This window comes from Tachyglossus aculeatus, chromosome X2, assembly GCF_015852505.1.
Source record: "Tachyglossus aculeatus isolate mTacAcu1 chromosome X2, mTacAcu1.pri, whole genome shotgun sequence".
Lineage (NCBI taxonomy): Eukaryota > Metazoa > Chordata > Mammalia > Monotremata > Tachyglossidae > Tachyglossus > Tachyglossus aculeatus.
The window spans coordinates 28,358,451-28,371,773 of NC_052100.1; the positions used below are offsets into that span (position 1 = coordinate 28,358,451).

Sequence of the window (13,323 nt, forward strand, 5' to 3'; positions counted from 1 at the left end):
CAGTGCAGGGATTAGAACCCAGGTCATCTGGATTCCAGGCTCATGCCCTTTCTACTATTAATAATAATATTAATAATGGCATTTATTAAATGCTTACTATGTACAAAGCACTGTTCTAAGCACTGGGAAGGTTACAAGGTGATCAGGTTGTCCCAGGGGGGCTCACAGTCTTCATCCCCATTTTACAGATGAGGTACTTAGGCCACAGAACTTCTCAGAAAGTGCAGTTGGGAATAAAAAGAGGGAGAAGGAGGATCAGGGAAAGAAGACAAAGTTCACGTTGGGTCAGTTGCAAATTTTGCAAAAGAAACTTACCCTCTTCAGCTAGAGAAGGACCTTGTAATGGAGAGAGGGAGAGAGAGAAGGGGAGGGAGAAAGAGAGAGAAGCCTCTTGAGAAGGTTTGTTTGAGTTTAAAGGGTCCATTTTCTTGTCTAATGAAAGGGAAAACCAGCAGAAACTCATTGTAACGCTGCGAATGGGGCAGGCCTTAGCTTCATCACATAGAGCAAGACTACATAATAATAATGATGGTATCCAAGCACTTTCTAAGTGCTGGGGTGGATACAAGCAAATTGGGTTGGACACAGTCCCTGACCCACGTGGGGCTCCCAGTCTCAATCCCCATTTTCCAGATGAGGTAACGGAGGCCCAGAGAAGTAAAGTGCCTTGCCCAAGGTCACACAGCAGACAAGTGGAGGAACCGGGAGAAGAACCCATGACCTTCCAACTCCCAGGCCCGAGCTCTATCCACTATGCCAGGCTGCTTATAGAGAGACTGAGTAAGGAATGCCAACTTTGGGAGCCTGTGGGAATAGCGGAGGAGAAGAAAGTAGACTGGAATCAGGTGGGATTTATTGCTGGACCCCAGGCCTGGTTGTCCCTTATATTTTTGTGCCGGCTCGTTCTTCAGGGATGCCTTTCTTCTTTGATCATTCAGTGATATTTATTGAGTCCTGACCATGTGCAGAGCCTGTATAAATCACTTAGTACAATACAAAAGAGTTGGTAATCCCTTTCTCTGTCCACCAAGAGCTTACAGTCTACCTCTCTGTTGTACTGTAATCTCCCAGAAGCTTTAGACAGTGCTCTGCACATGGTAAATGAACAATAAATATTACTGCTTTGAAGGTCGGGCAAATATCAAGTGCTTAAAGGGTACAGACCCGAATGCATAGGTGACACAGAAGGGAAAGGGAGTAGATTTGCACCTGTTTTTCAGTTTTTTGGAGTGGTAGTCGATCATAATGACTAGAAGCAGCATGGCGTAGTGGAAAGAGAACGGGCTTGGGAGTGGGTCATGGGTTCAAATTCCGACTGCCGTTTGTCAGCTCTGTGACTTCGGGCAGGTCACTTAACATCTCTCTGCCTCAGTTACCTCATCTGTAAAATGGGGACTAAGACTGTGAACCCCACGAGGGACAACTTGATAGCCTTGTATCTACCCCAGTGCTTAGAACAGTGCTTGGCACATAGTAAGCACTTAACTAATACCATCATCATTATTATTATTATTAATGACACAAGGATCACAACATGTATAAGGTTAAAAATTGTGGGCTGGAGATATGCAGAACAAATAACAGTATTATTATTATTATAACAGATGTCTTCCCTAATTATAGGATTTTAGGCCTTAGTGATTTCTTCACTGTCCTAAATTCTACCGAGCCTCTCCGCCACATTTGCTCCCGTGAGTTTGCCTGGGAGTCCAGGATTCCCGGTTTCCAACCCTAGTTCTCCCCTTTGTGTGCTGTGTGATCTCGGGCAAGTCACTGCACTCCCCCAGTGAACAGCTTCCTCATCTGTAAAATGGGAATTTGATAACCTTTTCTCCCTTCCCCTTGGACTGGAGGCCCCATAGGGGCCAACGATTGTCTGGTTACTGTGTATCTACCCCTGCATTTGGCTTAGTGTCCAGCACAGAGTTAAACATTTGAATAAATCCCGCAATAATGATCTCTTACCAGACTCTCCTTAAATATTTGATCTGTCGCTTTTGCTAAAATTTCAGAACCTTTCCTGAACCTCTTGTAGAATGTTTCAACTTCTGGTGACCAGAACAGTGATTTAATCAGATCTCCTCTGAGTTCTTCCCCTTTTAAAAGCTCTGATTTGCTCATTAATTACCCTCTGCGGTTAGCATCTTTTCCTTTAAACGATTGACCCCCGCCTGCGGCTGACAAATGGAAAATGACATTTTAAAAAGATTTCTATCTCCGAAGAGTCAGACGCAATTTAAACCTGGCTCTAAAGAGACGAAAGCAAGGGTGTTTTTGTGTTTTCTCTGCCTTTCTCCATCCCCCCACCTGGACTCGGTTTCTCTCAATATCGGCCATAGTCGAGCTGGACGGGTTTCAAAGACTCACCGCAGGCTCGAGCGACCAAAGTGCTAATCAAAACCCAAAATGCTGGCCAAGCTTCTCGGAGGGAGCGAAGCCATGGCAGCGTCTGGACAGACACGATTCAGACTGCGAACAGGCCCTGAATGAACAGCAGCAAGGCCAGCTTCGAGGAGTCATTTTAGCCGAAAAATCCGCGAGAAAAAGAAGCCAGGATAATTTGGTTCCTGAAAACCCTAGTTCTAATGGAGTCCAAAGACTCTCGCGTCTTCCCGCGCATTTAACCTTAACTTCTTTTTGAAGAGATTTGGAAATCCTAGTATTCGTCTTTACCAAAGGGCAGCCCCTTTAATCTCCGATGATAAATTGCTGGAGTTTGAATCATCCTTGATTTATCCCCTTCTTTTCTACAAGCCAGTCCTTTCATAAAACTACCCCATCACATCTATTTCAAAACGCTTGCGGCAACCGGTAGCGCCAGCCGCCAAAATTGGTTCTAGTCACTGTTCGTTCATTCCCTCATTCAGTTGTGTTTATTGAGTGCGTACTATGTGCAAAGGACTATACTACGCGCTTGGGAGAGTATAGTATAACAGTAAACAGACACATTCCCTACCCACAGGGAGCTTGCAGTCTAGTTACCAGGTGCCAAACCCCACCCCAGCACCATCACATGTGAAAATGCTAAGCGTGGATACAGCAAAATAAATGCGGTTAGAACCTCAGTAGAAAATATGTGGTTGGGGATTCTGGTGGACTTCATCAAGGACAGTTTTGAGCAGGATAAGCAGTGCTGCCTAGTGGAAAGAGCCTTGTGGTTGAAGTCAGGAGATCCAGGTACTCTTCAACTCTGCCCCTGGCTTGCTTCAGTGCTCTTGGACAAGTTACTCAACCCCTCTGGCCTCCAGTTTCCCCATCTGTAAAATGGAGATGATATACCTGCTCTCCCTTCCTCTTAGATGGGTGAGCCCAGAGGCCTTGTCCGATGTGAGCATCTTGTATCTGTCCCAGCTCTTAGCAGTGTGCATGGCACCTAGTAAACAGTTGATAAATAACAACTTTTAAAATATCTTGAAAATTGGTGGCCTTCCCCTGCTGGCTGCCTCTCCCCACCCCACCAAGACTTTTCCCACCAGGGTTAGGCACCAGACGTCATTCTATCAGGGGATGTAAAATGACCTCCGAAACTTTAAGAGAAAGTGGGGCAGAACACCAGGGAGAACAACACGGATAAAGAGGATCAGAAAATGAGACTTTCTAAAGAAAGGATTTTGGGAGCTCAGAGAAGAGAAAGCAGATGAGGGAATTTTGCAGGTTTCCAAGTTTGTGAAGTACTAGACTTTTTGGTGGCCAACTGTTCTGTCTCCTCAGAGAACAGAACAAGAATTGTCTTCAACCTGAGGGATTGGGGGACCCAGAGAAACATTTCTGGCTCAGTAAGCGGAGGAAATATCTCAGACTCCATTGTTGTGGGGAGGTGTTATGAAATTGCCTCTGAAACTTTCAAAATGGATCGGTGTGCCCCGAAGAGACAGAAAGAGTGCGGGAGGCTTTGGGGCTCCTCTTTGTGTTTAAAAAATTTACAAGTTTAGAGCAGCCACGCAGTTAACAACCAGGAATTTCCCCACCTGCTCCCTCTGGAATGTCTGAATTGTGGCTGTCCGCCTTCTCGGAGTGAGGCTAGAGTATGATCGGGGAGAGCGGGATGGAGTAAGGGAGAGCGGGGGCGGTGCAGATCCTCTCCACAGCAGCTTTTCTTTCCCTCAGATGGACTCTGGCTGCTAGGTCAAGGATTTTTTAAATTAAAATAGCATTTTTAAAGTGGATACAATGTGCCAAGGGTAGTCAGTCATCATCATCATCATCAATCGTGTTTATTGAGCGCTTACTGTGTGCAGAGCACTGTACTAAGCGCTTGGGAAGTACAAATTGGCAACATATAGAGACAGTCTTTACCCAACAGTGGGCTCACAGTCTAAAAGGGGGAGACAAAACCAAACATACTAACAAAATAAAATAGATAGAATAGATATGTACAAGTAAAATACATAAATAAATAGAGTAATAAATATATACAAACCAGTCGTGGAGTAGATACAAGCTAATCAGGCTGGACACGGTCCGTGACCCACATGGGGCTCACGTTCTTAATCCCCATTTTACAGCTGAGGTAACTGAGGCACCGAGAAGTGAAGTGATTAGCTTCTGGTCACCCAGCAGACAAGTAGTGGAGCCGGGATTAGGAACCAGGTCCTTCTGTCTACTAGGCAAATGCTTCTTTCAGCTGCTGCATACCCTACCTTGGGGGGCATTCTCAGTTTCCCAGATTTTTGCACTCACTTTTGACTGATGTTACTTCAATATAGTGGAGGCCGCTAGGCCACAGCCTGGTTTTCCGAGATCCAAGCCCTTTGGAGATTTAGGATGTCACAGTGGGAAAGCTTAGAGGTTGGCATCCTTTGGTGAATTTCCCCAAAATCAAGGCAAACTGATCGGGCGTGCGTAGAGTATACTAACATCAAAGGCATGGAAAAAAATAATAGCATTTGCTTAGTCACGTTTTTGACTAGGAAAAGAGGAAAGCATCAAAGTCCTGAAGTACCTCTGGTCTGCCCAGTAGAGAGGAGCCAACTGAAAAGGGAAACTTTCCAGGAACATGGAACAGGAGAGGACTGTCAGTGCTGCAGAACAGGCAATATCGAATTTCTCTGGTGCGTGTGCTTAGTCTGATATTGATTCAATTCTTAATTTTGACCATGCCTAGAAATAGTTTTCTTTCTTTGCCTCCCATTAGAGTGCAAACACTTTGTGGGCAGGTAAGGTGTCACTTCTTTTTCTGTTCTTCCAAGCACCTAGTACAGTGTGCTGCACCAAGTGTTCAGTAACATTTCCTTGGACTCCCTGCCTAATACGTGCATGAGAAGCAATATCGCCTAGTGGATAGAGCACGGGCCTCGGAGTCAGAAGGACCTGGGTTTTAATCCTGGCTCCGCCACCTGTCTGCTCTGTGACCTTGAGCAAGTCACTTCATTTCTCTGTGCCTCATTTGCCGCATCTGTAGAATGGGGATGAAGACAGTGAGCCCCATATGGGACATGGACTGTATCCAATCTGACTGTCTTGTATGTACCCCAGAGCTTAATTGGGTGCCAGGCGCATAGTAAGGGCTTAACAGATACCCAAAAAAAAAAGTCAACTGATAGGGTTCCTCTTTTTTTCTAATACACTCTGAGAGGCAGGGCTTATTTATTGTGAAAATAGGTAATTATTTAAGCTCCCGTTCCTTTCATGGAGATTAAAAAACAAACAAACAAAACGTTCCAATCAAAACATAAGACATCAGGGGATAATGCCATTAAGTGAGCCACATAATCTTCCTCCATCTTTGCGGTTTGCAGCTGTTCCCGTATCCTGTCTCCATGTAACCACCGGGACAAAGATCAGTAGGTTTGGTGTGGACCGTATATTCTGTCACCCCAACAGCCAGGCTCAGCTCCGTGTGGGATTTTTGCATCTATCTTTCTCTCCAATAGCTGTCTCCCCACCCCTTTCTTTTTTTTTTGGTTGGTTTGGCTTTCAGGAGTCAACATTCAAAGATCTTTTGTTTTCACGACGGTTGGAGGAGTTGGCATTGCCCTTCTTGTTGAGAACAATCATTTAATTGTTTTCAGATAAGTGAGCTCTCGGTTGAATGTTCCATAAGTTCCTGTATCTTAATGGGAAGCATGACATGTCGAAATGATGGGGCTGCGTAACTGCTGGATCCTTGAAAAGCTGTCTTCTAGGAACCGGTCGAAAGCAACGTTGCCTTTCTCTTTTTCTCTCTCTCTCTCGACTCTGGAAGTCGCGTCGTACTTTCTCCCTCATCTTGTTTGCAGGCCTTTGCGACTAATCCACAGATCACAGAAGCTGTCGTTGTGTCTTTGTGGAACTGTACAGTGTTTGACCATTGTGTTTGGCCAGAAGTGCAGTAGATGATGCTTGTATGTGTGTGTGTAGGTGTGTACAGCTGTAGGGTATACTGAATAATAATAATAATAATTAAGCACTTACTATGTGCAAAGCACTGTTCTTAGCACTGGGGAGGTTACAAGGTGATGAGGTTGTCCCACGGGGGCTCACAGTCTTAATCCCCATTTTACGGGTGAGGGAACTGAGGCCCAGAGAAGTTAAGTGACTTGCCCAAAGTCACACAGCTGAGAAGTGGCGGAGCCGGGATTTGAACCCATGATATCTGACTCCAAAGCTTGTGCTCTTTCCACTGAGCCATGCTGCTGTTCTGGTAAAATATTTATTCTGCTCTTTTAGTAAATATCTGTTTTTCCATCTCACCTGGTGGAGAGTAAGCTCCTTATAGGCAGGGTTTCGTAGAAGAGCGCAATCCTGGCAGCCTTGGGATTCGGTGTCAAGTGTGCTTAGAACAGTGCTTTGCACATAGTAAGCACTTAATAAATGCCATTATTATTATTATTATTCTGTCTCGGCCTCCGGCTCTCTGGGTGATTGTGGGCAAGTCGTTTAACCTCTCGGTACCTCAGTTTCCTCATCTGTAAAATGGGGCTGATAATACCTGCCTTTCTACCTATCTCAAGGGGTTTTGCGAGAGTAAAGAATAAGTGCTCTCGTCAGTGAGAAGCAGCATGGCCTAGTGGATAGAGCACAGGCTTGGGACTCGGAACATCATGGGTTCCAGTCCTGGCTCCACCTCTTGTCTGCTGTGTGACCTTGGGCAAGTCACTTGACTCCTCTGTACCTCCCTTTCCTCGTCTGTAAAATGGGAATTGAGACTATGGGCCCCACGTGGGACGGGGACTGTGTCCAACCCGATTTGCTTGTTTTCAACCCCAGCGCTTAGTTCAGTTCCTGGCACATACATGCTTAACAAATACCACAATTATTATTATTATTATCATTATTTTGACTGCACTTTGGGAATAAAAAACAATAAAAACAGTATCAAAACCAAGGTATTTTTGTACTTTTCCAAACAGTTCAGTGTCTGGCACCCAGTATGTGAAGAGTAGCAACCATAACCACCCTCCCAACATATTAGATGCACAAGTGTTCAAGGTTAAAAAGGACAAAGGATGAACTTGGGATTAGCTTGAGGCTCCAGGTCTGGCCACTAAAATGTCCTTCAGCTTTCTTGGGGTTGTCCGAGCATAAATGGAAAATTCTTAAGATTCCCAGCCAGAGTAGAGACTCAGGAACAGAGATGCCCGGGCATTTTTGGATGATCCAGCATTGAGATATCTATGGATTGGCTCTTGGGGCTTCATGCACATTACTGAAAGTTTTGGGAAGAAAGGGGAGTGTTGTGTCTATACATATTTACCCACATGTGCGTGCGTATTTTATTTCTGTACACAAATGTGTTCTGCCAAAACCAGTCCTTGTTTCACTGCTTGACTTGGCAGCATCAAGTGGCAAAAATGCCAACTCTACATACTGGTGCAAGCTTTCAGTTCTACAATCTGATCGGCACAGGATTCACAAGGAAGGAGAGACCTTAGTGGCCCCCTTTCACCTTAGCTTTTCAGCTCCGCTCGGTCCCTTTTCCATCATGCGCGGGTCCTAGGACCGATAATGGTGGAAAAGGACTCATTTGGAGTTGTAGGATAACACTAGAAAATGGTGCAATAATAATAATGATGGCATTTGTTAAGCACTTACTATGTGCAAAGCACTGTTCTAAGTGCTGGGGGGGATACAAGGTGATCAGGTTGTCCCACGGGGGGCTTACAGTCTTGATCTCCATTTTACAGATGAGGTAACTGAGGCTCAGAGAAGTGAAGTGACTTGCCCAAGGTCACACAACAGACACGTGGTGGAGCCGGAATTCGAACCCCTGACCTCTGACTCCAAAGCCCGGGCTCTTTCCACTGAGCCACGCTGCTTCTCCACGCTGCAATAAGTGGTCTGTCTTATGGCCACAGGGCCCCAGTGGGGTTCCATGCCAGAGTTTTCCCCGAGATGCAAAAAGAGAATATTTTCAAAGCAGATACCACCTCCTTCCTTTCCTCCCTGTGATGTTGCCACAGATTTTAGAATTTTCTTTACTTGCATCCTTACACCGCACGGACACCTTTTTCTCTTTTAAAAGGTACTTAATAAGCACTTACTATTTACCAGGCACTGTGCTTTTAGAATTTTCTTTACTTGCATCCTTACACCGCACAGACACCTTTTTCTCTTTTAAAAGGTACTTAATAAGCACTTACTATTTACCAGACACTGTACTGAGCACTGAGCCACAGCTTTAATCCGTATTTTTCTTTGGATTAGGTAGCGTGTTACAGAGAAGTGAAGCACCTTGCTCCAGATCACCCAGCAGACAAGTAGCGGAGCCGGGATTCGAACCCAGGTTCTCCAACTCTCAGGCCCATGCTCTTTCCACTAGGCCACACTACTTCTCAGCTTTGTGGTGTCTTCTGAATGAGGCTTTATTTTGCAGAGAGCTGCCAAATCCTGGTACCTGGGGCATGTAAGGCTGCAGAAGGCCAGAATGCCCAAATACACCAGTCTTCAAGCAACCATCTGCTGCTGCCTTTGGTATCTTTTCTCTCGCCCTGCCCTGCCCTGCCCAGGTTTTTGAATTTCTGCCTTTCGTGGCTCCAGTTGGAATGAAATACATGGAGTTATTGGAGGGAGTGGATCCGTGGGTTACAGGTCCCGCTCCGTACCATCCTCTATTTACATTCATCATCTGCCAGACAAGCTTTCCTTGGTGTGTGTGTGTATGTGTGTGTTTTTTGAATTTGTCTCCCTCTAGACTACAAGCTCAGGGAATGTATCTTCTAATTCTGTTATTGTATTCTAGACTGGATACTCTTAAGCAGGGAGTATATCAGTTTACTGTTATATTGTAATAATAATAATGATGATGGCATTTGTTAAGCGCTTACTATGTGCAAAGCACTGTTCTAAGCACTGGGGAGGTTACAAGGTGATCAGGTTGCCCCATGGGGGGCTCACAGTCAATCCCCATTTTCCAGATGAGGTAACCGAGGCCCAGAGAAGTGAAGTGATTTGCCCAAAGTCACACAGCTGACAAGTGGCGGAGCCAGGATTTGAACCCATGACCTCTGACTCCAAAGCCCAGCCCGTGCTTTCTCCACGGAATCACGCTGCTTCTCTCTTGTAATAATAATAATAATGATGGTATTTGTTAAGAGCTTACTATGTGCAAAGCACTGTTCTAAGCACTGGGAAGGTTACAGGGTGATCAGGTTGTCCCACGGGGGCTCACAGTTTTGATCCCCACTTTCCAGATGAGGTAACTGAGGCACAGAGAAGTTAAGTGACCTGCCCAAAGTCACACAGCTGACAGTTGGCGGAGCTGGGATTCGAACCCATGACCTCTGACTCCAAAGCCCGGGCTTTCTCCACTGAGCCACGCTGCTTCTCTATTGTACTCTCCCAAGTGCTTAGTATAGTGCTTTGCATATGGTAAGTGCTCAATAAATATGGCTGAATGAATGAATACCCTCCCAAGTGCTTAGTGCAGTACCCTACACGTAGCACTCAATAAGCAGCATGGAGTAGTGGTTAGACCACAAGCCTGGGGTTCAAAAGGTCATGGGTTCTAATCCAGTCTAGGCTTCTAATTAGAGAAGCAGCATGACTTAGTGGAAAGAACACGGGCTTGGGAGTCAGAGGTCATGGGTTCTAATCCCGGCTCCACCACTTGTCCGCTGTGTGGCCTTGGGCAAGTCACTTCACTTCTCTGTGCCTCAGTTCCCCCATCTGTAAAATGGGGATTAAGACTGTGAGCCCCATGTGGGACAACCTGATTACCTTGTATCTACCCCAGTGTTTAGAACAGTGCTGGGCACATAATAAGCACTTAACAAATACCATCATTATTATTATTGATCTCACCTCCACCACTTGTCTGCTGTGTGATCTTGGCCAAGTCAGTTCACTTTTCTGTGCCTCCCTCTCCTCATCTTTAAAATGGGGGTTGAGACTAGGAGCCCCATGTGGGACAGGGACTGCGTCCAGCCCGATTTGCTTGAATCCACTCCAGTGCTTAGTACAGTGCCTAGCCCTTAGTAAGCACTTAACAAATACCATAATCATCATTATTATTATGAACTGTGGGTCTCCAAAAAGGCAACGGGAAAGGAGTAACCTCAGACCCTCCATTCTCTCCATCTTCCCTGGACATCCCACTGAGCTGGAAGCTTTTGATTTCAAGCCCCAAAAGAGTCATTGCCCCTCCAAAGTGTCCACTCAGAGAGCCGATGTTTTTCAGACTAAAGCTCATCGAAGTCCTCTGAAAACAGGACCTAAATCTGCATGGATAAAAATGGATCGCTCTGAACGAGGTTCAAAAGGGAACAGGTCAAATCTGCCACCTTCTCCACGGTTAGGCGTGGTTGACTTGCCCAAAAAGGTTGATTGGAAGTCATTTGAGAGGCCCATTAGCCACACATGCCCTCTTGCAGGCAATTCGTTTCCATATCCTTAATGGAACTGCATTTTGAAGTAGCCACGTAATAGCAATTCATCTCTTAAGATCCTCAGGGCCTCCCCATTGTCAAGCAGTTACTGAAAAGCTGCACTCTTCTCTTGTTATTCCTTGTGACCAACCTTCTACGGTTTGGGCATCCAAGTGTTGTATTATGTTGCAACGGCTTCTTTGTATTTGCGATAAAGAAAATCCATTTTCATTTTCCGGGAGAGCAACATTTATTTTTTTGTCTTGTTTTATTTTTAAAAGATTCCATTCTTCATTCTGCCAAGCTGGAATGGAGAAAAATGTCAGCTTTTACCGAGCTCCGGTTATAGGACCCACCCAAACTAATCCCACAAACGCCTGAAAGGTGGAGATTCTGATTTCTTGAAATTTAGGGTGTTGTCCAATCATTCAGCGCACTGAGAGTTTCTCCCAATTCGGCACAGCATATCAATCAGTTGACACATCGGGAACTGGCTGAGTGATCCAAATGATAGTTATGATTCAAGTCATTTCACTTCTGTGTTCCTGTTACCTCATCTGTAAAATAGTTGACAAATCGGGAACTGGCTGAGTGATCCAAATGATAGTTGGGATTCAAGTCACTTCGCTTCTCTGTGCCTCAGTTACCTCATCTGTAAAATGGGGATGAAGACTGTGAGCCCCCCGTGGGACAACCTGATCACTTTGTAACCTCCCCAGCGCTTAGCACATGTGCTTTGCACATAGTAAGCGCTTAATAAATGCCATTATTATTATTATTATTATTATCCTTTAAACTGTAAGCTCGTAGTGGGCAGGGAACGTGTCTACCAACTGTGTTACATTGTACTCTCCCAAATGCTTAATACAGCGCTATTTCCACATTAAGGCTCGGTAAGTACTATGATTGATTCCCTGCCTAAGCCTCAGACTTCTGCATCACCTATGGACTTGTATCCATCCCCTTTAAAGCACTTTGATGTTCACCCGTCATCTATTCATGTTAATTCATCTTCATTTGCTGACGGTATGCCACCGATTTCTTCAAGAAAATAAGCCACGCTTATTTCTGATTTTCGAACAGGTGTCTCAACGCGTGTACCTATTGCAAAACCAAGCACGCCAGAGGAAATTTGGCAAGTTATCCTATCGATGAACTAGTGGAGAGAGCCAAACAGTCTTTTCAAGGTAAGATTTCTCCAGGTTTAGAAAGAATTTTTCTCGTGGCCACGGGAGTTATTATCGTGAGACCATCTCTTTCCGGGCATTGGCCCCTGTTGCAGTGAAGGTTAGTTCACAGTCGAGAGGTCCTTTGGTTGGAAGAGGTTGGTGAGATGGCATCCATGATGTTGCCTTTGACCCGTGCCCTTGGAAATGCAGTCGCAGTCGCCAGTTGGCACACTGGCGAGCACTGCTAATAGAAGGATACAGAGACGAGAAAGTCCTTGACATCACCTGGCTTTATTAGCCCGTGATTCTTTTAAGATGGAGCATAGCAGTCTAGACAGTAGTGCCCCACCACTCTGACCAATCGATCTTGCTGTTGCACCCAGATGCCAACACGGCCAACCCAATGTTAAGGACACTCCGGTTATGATACAGGAAATTGGCAACTTAAGGTGTCCTTAGTTCCGGTGGACGGTCCGTTGATCTTTCTGGTTACGATTGATGACAGGGTGTTTTGGATTACATTGGCACATCTCAATTTCCATCGTTTTGCACATAAAACCAGTCAGTCATATTTATTGTCAGTTGGCTGTATTTGTCAAGCGCTTATTGTGTGCAGAGCACTTTACTAAGTGCTTGGGAGAGTTCAATTCAACAATATAACAGATATATTCCCTGCTGACAAAGAGCTTACAGTCTAGAGGGGGAGTAGACATTTATATAAGTAAATAAATGACAGATATGGACATGAGTGCTCTGGGGCTGGGACGGGGGATGAGTAACGGGAGCAAGTCAGGGCGACGCAGGAGGGCCTTGGAGAAGAGAAATGAGGGCTTAGTCCGGGAAGACCTCTTGGAGATGTGCTTTCGATAAGGCTTTGAAGGCGGGGAGAATTGGAACGGGCTTTTGAGACACCAGCCTCCTTTCTGTTAGTAGTTCTGGAGCCCGAGTATAGAGGGAGGCTTAGGGGAGTTGCCGGGACTTGGGGAATCCACATTAATAGGTTTGCTGGTGACGAAGGGCCAGAGGGTGAGGGACTGGGGAAGAAAGCTGAGACAGAGCTGGAGAGGTCGGGGGTGGGAAGCGGGCGTTCCAGACAGGTTTTAGCCCTAGCACTGTATTCAACTTGGAGTAAACCACGAGCCCCTGGTTGTCTTGCCGCTGAATTTCAAAATTTCAATGCCGTTCGGTCTTTGGTGGACTTCCAACTTCCGTTGGGTGCAGGGGAGAGAGGGAGGAGAGCCACACTTGGATTTCCTGTGCCAAAAAATTATCAGTCCTCCTCTGTCTCTGCTGATTTCAGCAGCCTGGGACACTGTATGTGTGCAGAAGTGTCCCTCAGAAGCCACCATTGACACTCTCCCCGAGCTGTT

The 13,323-nt window shown here is 45.7% G+C and overlaps 1 protein-coding gene across 1 annotated transcript in view; it reads left to right on the forward strand.

Annotated features, from left to right (window-relative positions):
- CDKAL1 (CDK5 regulatory subunit associated protein 1 like 1) overlaps positions 1-13,323 on the forward strand; it is a 340,204-nt gene that overhangs the window by 135,741 nt on the left and 191,140 nt on the right. The window contains exon 9 of the mRNA XM_038770667.1: positions 11,868-11,971. Coding sequence (XP_038626595.1) covers positions 11,868-11,971 — 104 coding nt within the window. The remainder of the gene's footprint in view (positions 1-11,867; positions 11,972-13,323) is intronic.